The 12,895-nt window shown below is 47.2% G+C and overlaps 1 protein-coding gene across 2 annotated transcripts in view; it reads right to left on the bottom strand.

Annotated features, from left to right (window-relative positions):
• The window catches only part of LOC147097607 (adhesion G protein-coupled receptor E3-like), a 113,146-nt gene that overhangs the window by 83,538 nt on the left and 16,713 nt on the right, over positions 1-12,895 (bottom strand). For both annotated transcript variants that reach the window (XM_085971578.1, XM_085971577.1), the window contains 2 exons: positions 2,665-2,808; positions 903-1,077 (listed from right to left, as the gene is read on the bottom strand). In XM_085971578.1, coding sequence (XP_085827704.1) covers positions 903-1,077; positions 2,665-2,808 — 319 coding nt within the window. The remainder of the gene's footprint in view (positions 1-902; positions 1,078-2,664; positions 2,809-12,895) is intronic.

Below are 12,895 nucleotides of genomic sequence, written 5' to 3'. Positions count from 1 at the left end.
GCCTCAACTCCATTCACCGGCCCTATCATTCTTCTGAGTTCAAGAGAATATAGTCCTAGTTTACTCAATCTCTTCTCATACGACAGTCCCGCCATCCCAGGAATCAATCTCGTGAACCTTCGTTTAAAAGTTGCAGAGCACTTTGGGATGTCTATTTACAGGAAACTCTTTGGTATCCGGCACCGACGGGACCGGCGTGTTGCCGGTTGATCAAAAATTCCAGATTGCGGAGAGGGTTTTCTACCGAGGCTATTTTTAACAAAGAAAAATTAAAAAATCAAGAAATGTGCAGTATACAGTAATTGGGTACTCACCTACAGAATGTTGTGTTAAATGGATGGTGGAAGATGTTTGATTAAGTGCAGTACTGCCAGTTGAGGTTAATGCAATGCAATGACTACCAGCAGCGTGGGAGACACACAGTACCCCTGTAAAATGGTGGATCAGAAGAGACTACCGGCAGCGCAGGAGAGTCAGACTCCTGTTATTGAGGTGTTCGGACTTCCGACAGCGCCAAGAAGCCGAGTAGTGGCAGTTTGGAGAACTACCCCCACTGACTAACTCGGCCACCGCGGGAGACTCGGACTCGGCAACATTGCCGGTTATTGAGGTGTTGTTTTCGGAGTGAGAATTTTGCCGGTTAATAGAGAATTCCGAATATTTAGGTGCCGTTTAAACAAGAGTTTCCTGTAAATGCCAATCCTGCTTTAACAGGGCATGGTAATCATGACTGAATATCCCCTCCTCTAGTCAAGAGAAGTGGCAATCAATTGTTCAACCCTCTACTCCTGCTATCTAAGCAGAGTAGTCAATCCGGGACCTTCTGATCTGCATGACTCCCATTAAGCACTGTGTTTACCAAGATCGGACAAAGGATTACAAGTTCTTTGGTGAAACCTTACCTAGATTAGCTGCTTCTAAGTTGTATGTCTGTTTGTCCATCTTTACTGCAGCCACTATCACAGAGCTCTCCATACTGTCCAGGAGTAATGCTGCAGCGTTCTTCCGCTCCCTCTTCTCCATTCTCTTCCACTCGGAGGTGTTTTGGATAATGCGGTTGACGTTGAGTGAGACATCCTGTGGAGGAAGCAAACACTGCCCTTGTGATCTCCTCAAAGGTTAGCTGCCGGTTCAGATTGGGGATGCTGGATGATATAGAGTGCCGTAGCCCAGCTGCGTCCTTAGCAAGCGGGCACTAGCCACATCCCAAGCGACACAGGCTGGGTGTGAGCTGCTGTAGTTTAGCAACCGGCAGTGAGGGACAGGCCTGATCCAGCTCTCTCATGCCCCCGGTTCGGGAGAGCCCATGGGCATCAGCTAGTTTCAGGCTAGTTCCAACATTGTCTCAGGTTGGGTATTACCCATAAAAAGACAGCTGGTGTAGCTCAGGTCCAACTCCCACATGTCCTGATTGGTGCAGAGCCCATGGCTGCTGCAGGGTGAGGACAGTCAATGTAATATAGGCAGGTTCTAGGTTGGGACAGGCTGACGTAATCCATGGAATAGGTGCAGGGTCTGGGGTGGCATGGTCCAACTGAAACAGGGTGCAGAGCCCGCAGAGTATAAGTTGGGTCTGGACCAGAGGATAGATGCTGAATGGCCTACTCTGTTCCTATGTTCCTGAGGTGGTTGGGCTGCTCTTGGACTTGGCAGCTACGTGAAGTACCTCAAGATATCCTCTGCATTCAACCAGCAGGGAGCAGCCTTCCTTCAGGACCCCTTCAGCCAGTGATGGGTACAGTAGCCTGTTGATCACTGAAGTCGCATATTACTTGAAAAATAAGAATCTCAATGGGGTACAACAGCAAAGGGATCTGGGAGTACAAATCACTGAAAGTAGTGACACAGGTTAGCAAGGCCATAAAAAGAGCAAACCAAGCACTAGGGTTTATTTCTAGAGGGATAGAATTGAAAAGTAGAGAAGTTCTGCTGAACTTGTATTGAACCTTGGTTAGACCACACTTAGAGAGTATTGTGCACAATTCTGGTCTATTATAAAAAGGATATAGAGGCACTGGAGAGGGTGCAAAAAAGATTTACAAGGATGACACCAGAAATGCGAGGTTATATCTATCAGGAAAGGATGAACAGGCTGGGTCTCTTCTGAGGGCTGACCTAATAGAGGTCTTTAAAATTATGAGAAGTTTTGATAGAGTGGATACAGAGAGATTGTTTCCCCTTGTGGGAAGAGCAAAACTAAAGGCCATCAATATAAGATAGTCACCAAGAAATCAAACAGGGAATTCAGAATAAACTTCTTTACCCAGAGAGTGGTGAGAATGTGGAACTCGCTACCACAGGGAATGGTTGAAGCCAATAGTATAGATGCATTTAAGGGGAGGCTAGATAAGCATATGAGGGAGAAGGGAATTGAGGGTTATGCTGATAGATTTAAATGAGGAAAGATGGGAGGAGGCTCGAGTGGAGCATAAACACCGACATGGACTGGTTGGGCCGAATGGCCTGTTTCTGTGTCGTATATCCTATGCAATCCTCTGTAAGTGTTCTTCACTGTGACCCTGCTGGGCCCTGAGAAAAGAGTCTGAGTGGAGCATGCCATCTAAAACAAGTGGCCCTGTGAGCAGGGTATGGATTAACCAGAGGCCAATGAACCAAAGTACCCAACGACAGGCCACCACTAAACTAAGCACTGAGAAGACTCACTATTACAGAAAGTTCACTGACGTTGCTTCCGTCTTTATATGTGTGACATTTATCGTTGATGTTGGAGGCCCAATTACAGATGAAACCAAAGAAATGGCTATCGTCTTCTTCCTTGGGCGATCTTTGATCAGTCGTTTCACCCGCCTAAATGTAAAGGGGAAACAGATTAAACAGAAAATGAGCACGCCTCAGGTAACGTTACAGGTCAACAGAAAACCTTCCCCCACAGATAGTAAATGTGGATCGGGCGACCAGCAACAGCAGTTGCCGCTCGTTTGAGTAACTCCTCCGAACATGCATTGAAGGGGAAGCTAGATAAGGAATAGGATGAGGTGAAGAGGGGCTCGGGTGGAGCATAAACGTCAGCACGGACCAGTTGGCCCGAATGGCCTGTTTCTGTGCTGCACATCCTATGTTAACAGTAGCTGAATAACTATCTGGTTGGGAATGTGGTTGGAGATTAGATGGCTGGATATAAACCAAGATAGTTCAATACCACATGAGCTGTTGTTATGACAAACATACATAGACGTACAGTACAGAAACAGGCCATTCGGCCCAACTGGCCTATGCTCCACACGAGCCTCCTCCCACCTTACTTCATCTCACCCTATCAGAGTATCCTACTATTCCTTTCTCCCTCATGTGTTTGTCTAGCTTCCCCTTAAATGCATCTCTGCTGTTCACCTCAACTACTCCCTGTGGTAGTGTGTTCCACGTTCTCACCAGTTTTGGACTCCCCCCACAACGTCTACCCTATTGAAGCCCTTCTTCATCTTAAAGACCTTTGGTAGTTCACCTCTCAGCCTTCTCTTTTCCTAGAGAAAAGGGCTCCAACCTTTTCAGGGATTCCTGATAGTTGGGCTCTCTCAGTTCTAGTATCATTCTTGTAAATCTTTTTTGTAACTTTCTCCAGTGCTGCTATATCTTTTTTGTAATACAGAAAATTGTGCACAGAACTGTTTTTTCTCTGAAGGGCATTGTATTGTGTTTTATCTTTTCTATGCTTCCATCCATAAGAGGCTTTATTTCACCTTGTAGATTGATTAATCAATCCTGGATATAAGAACATAAGAAATAGGAGCAGGAGTCGGCCATTCGGCCCCTCGAGCCTGCTCCGCCATTCAATGAGATCATGGCTGATCTTCTGCCTCAACTCCATTCACCGGCCCTATCGCCATATCCCTTGATGCCCTTACTAGTCAGAAATCTATCGACTTCTGTTTTGAATATACCCAATGACTGAGCCTCCACAGCCCTCTGGGGTAGAGAATTCCAAAGATTCACCACCCTCTGTGTGAAGACATTTCTTCTCATCTCAGTCCTGAATGGCCTACCCTTTATCCTGAGGCTGTGGCCCCTGGTTCTAGACTCCCCAGCCAAGGGAAACATTCTCCCAGCATCCACCCTATCAAGCCCTGTAATAATTTTGTATACTTCAATGAGAACAACAACCACGCCGTTCATTTACATTATGCATTTAATGTAGTAAAACATCCCAAGACTCTTTCACAGGAGCATTATCAAACAAATGTTGACACCCAACCAAAGAAGGAGACACTGGGACAGGTGACCAAAAGCTTGGTAGGTTTTAAACAGTGGGCCAGATATTCCGACCCCCCACGTGGTGTGTAAGCGGTGCCTCGCAAGTGCCGGTTTCAGGCGAGCGAAGTGCATGCGCTAAAACCCGACACTTGCGATCTGTGAAGAATCCTCTTGACCAATCCTCCGCCTGCCCGGGAGAAGGGCCTCCGCGGGCGGAGAGTTCCGCTTCCTGCCCAACCTCCGCCCGCTGAAAACCTTTAAAAATCTTACACCTGGTCAAAGCAAGCATAAGGCCTGCTTCTACCAGCACAAGAGCTTAAAAAAATTAAAACATTTCACGCATTTATAATTTAAAAATACTTTAAAAAAAAGTTACGTTTATTTTTAGCCCCGTAAAAAACTTTAATTATTTTTTTCAAAAAATTACATTTTTGTTTAAAATATTTAATTTAATGTAATTTCAACTAATTTTAAATATGTGATTTAAAAAAGAATTTATTTAATGTTTAACTGTGTTTTTTAACGTGATTCCCATTCATACTTTTGACAGATCGGTGCGGAGAGACCTGTCAAAAAAGTGTGAAGGGGGATTCCCTTCTTTGATTGGTTCCCCAAGACCCACATGATCCCAAGGATGCTTGCGAACTGCCTGCGCCCCTGGGATACCTGGGCCTCCGCGTGCGCAGACCAGGAGAGGCCCAGGATCGCAAGCCTCGGGACCTACGGAGCCAGAAAGTAAGTGCGTAGATTTTTCCCGATTGGAGGCATCCGCCCGCAGGAAGCCTCCGATCGGAAAATCCGGCCCAGTGGCTTAATGGAGAGAGGTAGAGAGCCAAAGAGGTTTGGGGAAGGGAATTTCAGAGCTTAGTGTCTAGGTGGCTGAAGGCACGGGCCAAAGGAAGTGGAGGATGCACAAGAGGGCAGAGTTGGTGGACCGTAGAATTCTCAGAAGGTTGTAGGTTACAGAGATAAGGAGGAGCAAGGCCCTGAAGGAATTTGAACACGAGGGTGAGAATTTAAAAATATTAAAGGATGGAGGTGACCGGCCAAAACTTGAGTTTGTACATTAATCCAGCCCCAGCTGTCTGGCTGCCGACCATTCTGTTTGCAAGACTGCAGTCGGGAAATCTTTACTTCGGGGATGGTGCAGCAAAAGGGCGACTAAATTGGTACCCGGAATGAGGCACCTGAGTTATAAGGAGGGGCTATGGAAATGCGCAATGTTGACTCTGGGATGCAGGGCACATCTTATTGAAGAGGCTGTGGGGGAAAAATTCGGTATCGCCCCATTGGGGCGCCATTATTGGCGGTGCGCAGAGTTTAGCGCCTGGCGCTAATTATCGCCTCCAACAGCAAACTTAGCTTTTATCGCCTCTGGAAGTGATTGGAGCGCTAAATCAGGCGCTTCACACCTGTCTTAAGGCGCAAAGGCCAAGGAGCGAGGCGCTACCTCAGAGCGCTGGCGAAGCAAGGAAGGGCAAATCCAAATAAACCTGCAAAGTGCTGCTCAGTCCCCAAAACTCCTTCACACAGCGTTGAATCTCTCCAGAAGTCTCTCTCTCTCTCTCTCAGAATGCGTGGTGCAAAAATGTCATCGACAAAAAAAGGCAGGAAGTGGTCGCCTTTAAATAGCGCTCCCCCAGTCCCTTTCTGACAGCAAAACGCTCCCCTCAACCTGTCGTTGCTAGGGGGCACCACTCAATATCCGGTCCGGGGCGCTACCGAGACGTTGCAGACTCAACTGACGTCACGATCTGCCAGCGCAGGAGATCGTGGCGGTAGTGTTTAGCGCCGCCGCAAAATGTCTAGTTAATTTCGGGAGCGGCACAAACATCGCCTCTAGTTGCTTTGCGCCCCAATTGGCGCCCTCTTAAGGTGCTAACGGGAGGCGCAAACAACTGAATTTTTCCCCCTAAAAGACTTCAACACTCTTCAGCCCTCCTCATGTGATTGAGATCGTCACATACTCTGGGAGAGGAGCCACGGACTTAAACATGAGAAGGAAGTTGGGAGGTTTCCATATAATGACTTTGCACAGAGAGGAGTGAATGCATGAACTAGACTGCCCGGGTAAGTAGAGGCAGTGCAATGTGCCAGTAAATGGAAGCGCAAATTGGATGGATACTCAGAAAGATGGAATGGTGTACGATAGCCTCCTGGAATTTGGGATTAGCTCGATGGTCCATAATGGTAGTTTGAGGAACCTCCACTGCCAAGCCCATGTCTTCACCTTGCACCTTTCAAGAAGGGTCACTAGATCAAGACAAGGAATGCTGGCTTGTTTGGGCATCTCCAGCTCAAGGGCATATTGGTTAATTGTAGAGGACCGACCAACCCATAATTCGGTGAGATTTAAGGTAGTCATGGAAAAGGACAAGGATGGACAGGAAATAAAGGTTCTAAATTGGGGGAAGGCCGATTTTAATATGATAAGGCAGGATCTGGCCAATGTGGACTGGGATCAGCTACTTGAAGGAAAATCCACATCGGAGCAATGGGAGTCTTTCAGAAAGGAAATTGAGAGAGTACAATAGCAACATGTTCCCGTAAAGGTCAAGGGTGGGACCAACAAGCCCAGGGAACCTTGGATGTCAAGGGATATACGAGAATGGATTAGGAAAAAAAGGGGGTCTTTTGGCAGATACAAAGGACTAAAGACAGAGGAAGCCCTAGAGGAGTATAAAAAGTGCAGGGGGATATTTTAAAAAGAAATTAGGAGAGCGAGGAGGGGCCATGAAATAACACTGGCGAGCAAAATAAAGGAAAATCCTAAGGTGTTTTATAAGTATATTAAGGGCAAGAGGATAACTAGGGAAAGAGTAGGGCCCATTAGGGACCAAAGTGGCAAGCTGTGTGTAGAGCCAGAAGATGTAGGTGGGGTTTTAAATGAATTTTTTGCATCTGTGTTCACTATGGAGAAGGACGATGTGGACATAGAAATCGGGCAGGGGGACTGTGATATACTTGAACATATTAGCATCAAGAGGGAGGAGATGCTAGCGGTTTTAGCAAGCTTAAAAGTGGGTAAATCCCCAGCCCCGGACGAGATGTATCCCAGGCTACTATGTGAGGCAAAGGAGGAGATTGCAGGGGCTCTGACACAAATTTTCAGAACCTCTCTGGCCACAGAGGATGTGCCAGAGGACTGGAGAACAGCTAATGTAGTACATTATTCAAGAAGGGTAGTAGGGATAAACCAGGGAATTACAGGCCAGTGAGCCTAACATTAGTGGTAGGGAAATTACTGGAAAAAATTCTGAGGGACAGAATTAATCTCCACTTGGAGAGGCAAGGATTAATTAGGGATAACCAGCATGGCTTTGTCAAGGGAAGATCATGTCTGACCAATTTGATTGAATTTTTCGAGGGGGTGACTAGGTGTGTGGATGAGGGTAGTGCAGTGGATGTGGTTTACATGGATTTCAGTAAGGCTTTTGATAAAGTCCCGCATAGGAGACTGGTCAGGAAGGTAAGAGCCCATGGGATCCAGGGTGCCTTGGCACATTGGATCCAAAACTGGCTTAGTGGCAGAAGGCAGAGGGTGATGGTGGAAGGTTGTTTTTGTGACTGGAAGCCTGTGTCCAGTGGGGTACTGCAGGGATCGGTGCTGGGTCCCTTGCTGTTTGTGGTCTACATTAATGATTTGGATGTGAATGTAAAAGGTATGATCAGTAAGTTCGCAGATGACACGAAAATTGGTGGGGTGGTAAATAGCGAGGAGGGTAGCCTCAGTCTGCGGGACGATATAGATGGGTTGGTCAGATGGGCAGAACAGTGGCAAATGGAATTTAACCCTGAAAAGTGTGAGGTGATGCATTTTGGATGGACTAACAAGGCAAAGGAATACACAATGAATAGTAAGACCCTAGGAAAGACAGAGGATCAGAGGGACCTTGGTGTGCATGTACATAGATCCCTGAAGGCAGCAGAACATGTGGATAAGGTGGTTAAAAAGGCATATGGGATACTTGCCTTCATTAGCCGAGGCATAGAATATAAGAGCAGGGAGGTTATGATGGAGCTGTACAAAACGCTGGTGAGGCCACAGCTGGAGTATTGTGTGCAGTTCTGGTCGCCACACTATAGGAAAGATGTGATTGCTTTGGAGAGGGTGCAGAGGAGATTTACCAGGATGTTACCTGGGCTGGAGCGCTTCAGCTATGAAGAGAGACTGGACAGGCTGGGGTTGTTTTCCTTGGAGCAGAGAAGGCTGAGGGGGGACCTGATTGAGGTGTACAAAATTATGAGGGGCATAGATAGGGTAGATAGAAAGGAACTTTTCCCCTTAGTAGAGGGGTCAATAACAAGGGGGCATAGATTCAAGGTAAGGGGCAGGAGGTTTAGAGGGGATTTGAGGAAAAACTTTTTCACCCAGAGTGTGGTTGGAGTCTGGAACTCACTGCCTGAAAGGGTGGTAGAGACAGGAACCCTCACAACATTCAAGAAGCATTTGGATGGGCACTTGAAATGCCATAGCATGCAAGGCTACGGACCAAGTGCTGGAAAATGGGATTAGATTAGACAGGGCTTGATGGCCGGCACGGACGCGATGGGCCGAAGGGCCTCTTTCTGTGCTGTATAACTCAATGACTCTATGACTCTAACCCCACATACCTATACCAGCGTGGACCAGTGACTAAACCCAGGACCTTCTGGTCAGTATGACTCCGATGCACATTCTTTTACCAATTGAGATATCTCAGTAGTTCTTTTTTTTTAAATTCGCTTATGGGATCTGGGCGTCGCTGGCAAGGCCAGCATTTATTGCCCATCCCTAATTGCCCTCGAGACGGTGGTGGTGAGCCGCCTCATTGAATCGCTGCAGTCCGTGTGGTGAAGGTACTCCCACAGTGCTGTTAGGGAGGGAGTTCCAGGATTTTGACCCAGCGACGATGAAGGATCGGACGATATAATTCCAAGTCAGGAAGGTGTGTGGCTTGGAGGGGAACTTGGAGGAGGTAGCGTTCCCATACGACTGCTGCCCTTGTCTTTCTACGTGGTAGAGGTCGCGGGTTTGGGAGGTGCTGCCGAAGAAGCCTTGGCGAGTTGCTGCAGTGCATCTTGTAGATGGTACACACTGCAGCCACGGTACGCCGGTGGTGGAGGGAGTGAATGTTTAAGGTGGTGGATGGGGTGCCAATCAAGCGGGCTGCTTTGTCCTGGATGGTGTCGAGCTTCTTGAGTGTTGTTGGAGCTGCACTCATCCAGGCAAGTGTAGAGTATTCCATCCCACTCCTTACTTGTGCCTAAAGATACGTTAACTGCAAAACAAATCTTCTGCAATGTCTGGTTGATATATTTATCTGCATTTAAACTGAAACCGATTGAGGAGAGAACTCTCTAAATATTTTTTACGGGTCTACTGTTTTGTTTCCTTACCAAGCCCACGAACCCTCTTTATGTGGGTTCCCTGCGCATCTGTCCCCTGCCCTTCCCAGCCCTAACTGTGGTTGCCATGTCAACTTGGCTCCCGTCTTATGTTCTGGTTAGGTTGGGGTTTTTGCAATTTCCTCTCGGCTTTCTGTGCAATATTGTTAACTGGGTCATGGGCAATTCTTACTAAACAAGGTGTCAGCCTTGGCTCGGTGGTCGCCCTCGCGCCTCTGAGTCAGAAGGTTGTGTGTTCAAGTCCCACTCCAGCGACTTGAGCACAACATCTAGTCTGACACTCCCAGTGCAGTGCTGAGGGAGTGCTGCACTGTTGGAGGTGCCGTCTTTCGGATGAGACGTTAAACTGCTCTCTCAAGTGGATGTAAAAGATCTCATCGCGCTATAGAAACATGGAGGGGACGAGGGGATGGACATATGAGGAGAGGTTGGGACTCTACTCATTCGAGTTCAGAAGAATGAGAGGTGATCTTATTGAAACATATAAGATTGTGAAGGGGTTGGATCGGGTGGATGCAGGGAGGATGTTCCTGATGATGGGTGAAACTAGAACTAGGGGGCATAGTCTTAGAATAAGGGGCTGCTCTTTCAAAACTGAGATGAGGAGGAACTACTTCACTCAGAGGGTGGTAGGTCCATGGAATATGCTGCCCCAAAAGGCTGTAGAAGCTACATCATTACATAAATTTAAAACAGAAATAGACAGTTTCCTAGAAGTAAAGGGAATTAAGGGTTGCGGGGAGCGGGCAGGAATTTGGACATGAGTCTAGGTTCGGATCGGACATGGCCCTGTGGGTAGCGGAGCAGGCCCAGGGGCCGTGTAGCCTGATCCTGCTCCTATTTCATGTGTCTAATTCTGTTAGATTCAGGAGATGGTTCTGTGATAGTAGATTGGCAGTTAGGATGTGCGGGTTAGGTTGATTGGCTATGATGTGCGGGTTAGGTTGATTGGCTATGATAAAAAATTGACCCTTAGTGTTGGGGGGATTAAATACGTGGGGTTACAGGGATAGGGTGGGATATGTGTTGGTGTAGGGGTTACGGGGATCGGGTGGGATATGTGTCGGTGCAGGCTCGATGGGCCGAAATGGCCTCTATCTGCACTGTGGGGTTTCTGTGATTCTGTGATTCTGAGGATCAGATTAGCCATGATCTTATTGAATGGCGGAGCAGGCTCGAGGGGCCGATTGGCCTACTCCTGCTCCTATTTATTATGTTCTTATGTTCTTATGTAGAAGATAGGAGCAGGAATAGGCCATTCAGCCTCTCGAGCCTGCTCCACCATTCAATGCGATCATGGCTGATCATTCAAGTTCAGTACCCTGTCCCTGCCTTCTCCCCATATCCCTTGATCCCTTTAGCCTTAAGAAATATATCTAACTCCTTCTTGAATATATTTAATGAATTGGCCTCAACTGCCTTCTGTGGTAGAGAATTCCACAGGTTCACCACTCTCTGGGTGAAGAAATTCCTCCTCATCTCTGTCCTAAATGGCCTACCCCTTATCCTTAGACTGTGACTCCTGGTTCTGGACTCCCCGCCATCGGGAACATCCTTCCTGCATCTAGTCTGTCTAGTCCTGTTAGAATTTTATAAGTTTCAATGAGATCCCCTCTCATTCTTCTAAACTCCAGCGAGTATAAGCCCAATCGACCCAATCTCTCCTCATACGTCATTCCTGCCATCCCAGGTATCAGTCTGCTATTCGGAAGATGAGCAGGGGGAGTTCTCCCCGGTGTCCTGGTCAGTATTTAGCTCTCAAACAACATCACTAAAACAGATTATCTGGTCATTACCACGTTACTGTTTGTTGGGGCCTTGCTGTGCTCCAAATGGCTGCCGCATTTCCTCCATTACAACAATGACTACACTCCAAAAGTACTTCATTGGCTGGAAAGTGCTTTGGGACATCCTGAGGTCATGAAAGACCCTCTGTGTGAAAATAGTTCCTTTTTTATCTTTTACAGGGGACATTTTTTCACACAGAGGATTGTTGGGTCATGGAATGCTTTGGCACTGCGTCCCAAGGCGCTTCACACGAGCGTTATCAAACAAGATTTGACACTGGGCCACACATGGAGATAATAAGGACACTCCCTCCACCACCGGCGCACCGTGGCTGCAGTGTGTACCACCTACAAGATGCACTGCAGCAACTCGCCAAGGCTTCTTCGGCAAGACCTCCCAAACCCACGACCTCTTCCACCTAGAAGGACAAGGGCAGCAGGCGCGTGGGAACACCACCACCTCCAAGCTCCCCTCCAAGTCACACACCATCCTGACTTGGAAGTATATCGGCCGATCCTTCATCGTCGCTGGGTCAAAATCCTGGAACTCCCTCCCTAACAGCACTGTGGGAGCACCTTCGCCACACGGACTGCAGCGTTTCAAGAAGACGGCTCACCACCACCTTCTCAAGGGGCAATTAGGGATGGGCAATAAATGCTGCCCTTGCCAGCGACGACCAGATCCCAGGATTGGTCAAAGAGGAACGTCTTAAAGGTGTATGGTGGTGGAGAGGTGGGGAGGTTTAGGGAGGGAATTCCAGAACTTAGGGCCTCGGCAGTTGAAATGCTAAGAAAAAATCGGATGAATGTTTGAAAGAGAGGGAGTTATTGGGAGAGAGCAGGGCAGGATTAGCTCTAGCAAAGAGTTGGTGCAAAAACCAACGGGCTGAATGGCCTCCTTCTGTGCTGTAACCATCAGAGGTCAGTAGTGAATGTAATGGGGAACAATGTGCAGCTAAAACACATAATGGCCCAGAAATTCGGGTCTCCACGGGTGAGTACGCACAGGGTACTCAACCGTAGGCCCAACGGAAGTGCCAGTTTCGTGCATGCACTGCACATGCGCGGGAAACCGGCACTTCCGCTCCCTTAAAGGAAGGGGTTCAGCGGTCGAACGCTTGCGCCGGAGAGGCAGCGCGTGCGCCTGGAACTTACGTTTTTTTTGCAGGTTTCTCCGGGAGGGTAAGTCTCCAGCAGTTACACATGTAAAAAGCAGGCGCAAGGCCTGCTGTTAACAAGGTAAGTAGTGAATTAATTAAAATTAAAACATTTTTTCCACAGGTTTAAATACTTTAAAGAAAGGTAAGTTTATTTTTAGCCCTGTTAGAAAATGTAATTAATTTTTTCAAAAATTTAAATTATTGTTTAAAGTAGTTATTTTATGTAATTTATAGTTATTTTAAAAATGTGATTTAAAAAAAAAATTCATTTGAAGTTTTAGTGATGTTTTGGGGCTTATAGTATTTATAGGTTTGACAGCTCTTCCTGTCAATTTTATGAATGGGCATTTC

Source organism: Somniosus microcephalus, chromosome 31, assembly GCF_052327205.1.
Source record: "Somniosus microcephalus isolate GS21.2 chromosome 31, FLI_Smic_1.0, whole genome shotgun sequence".
NCBI lineage: Eukaryota > Metazoa > Chordata > Chondrichthyes > Squaliformes > Somniosidae > Somniosus > Somniosus microcephalus.
This window is presented reverse-complemented; position numbering and strand designations above follow the sequence as displayed.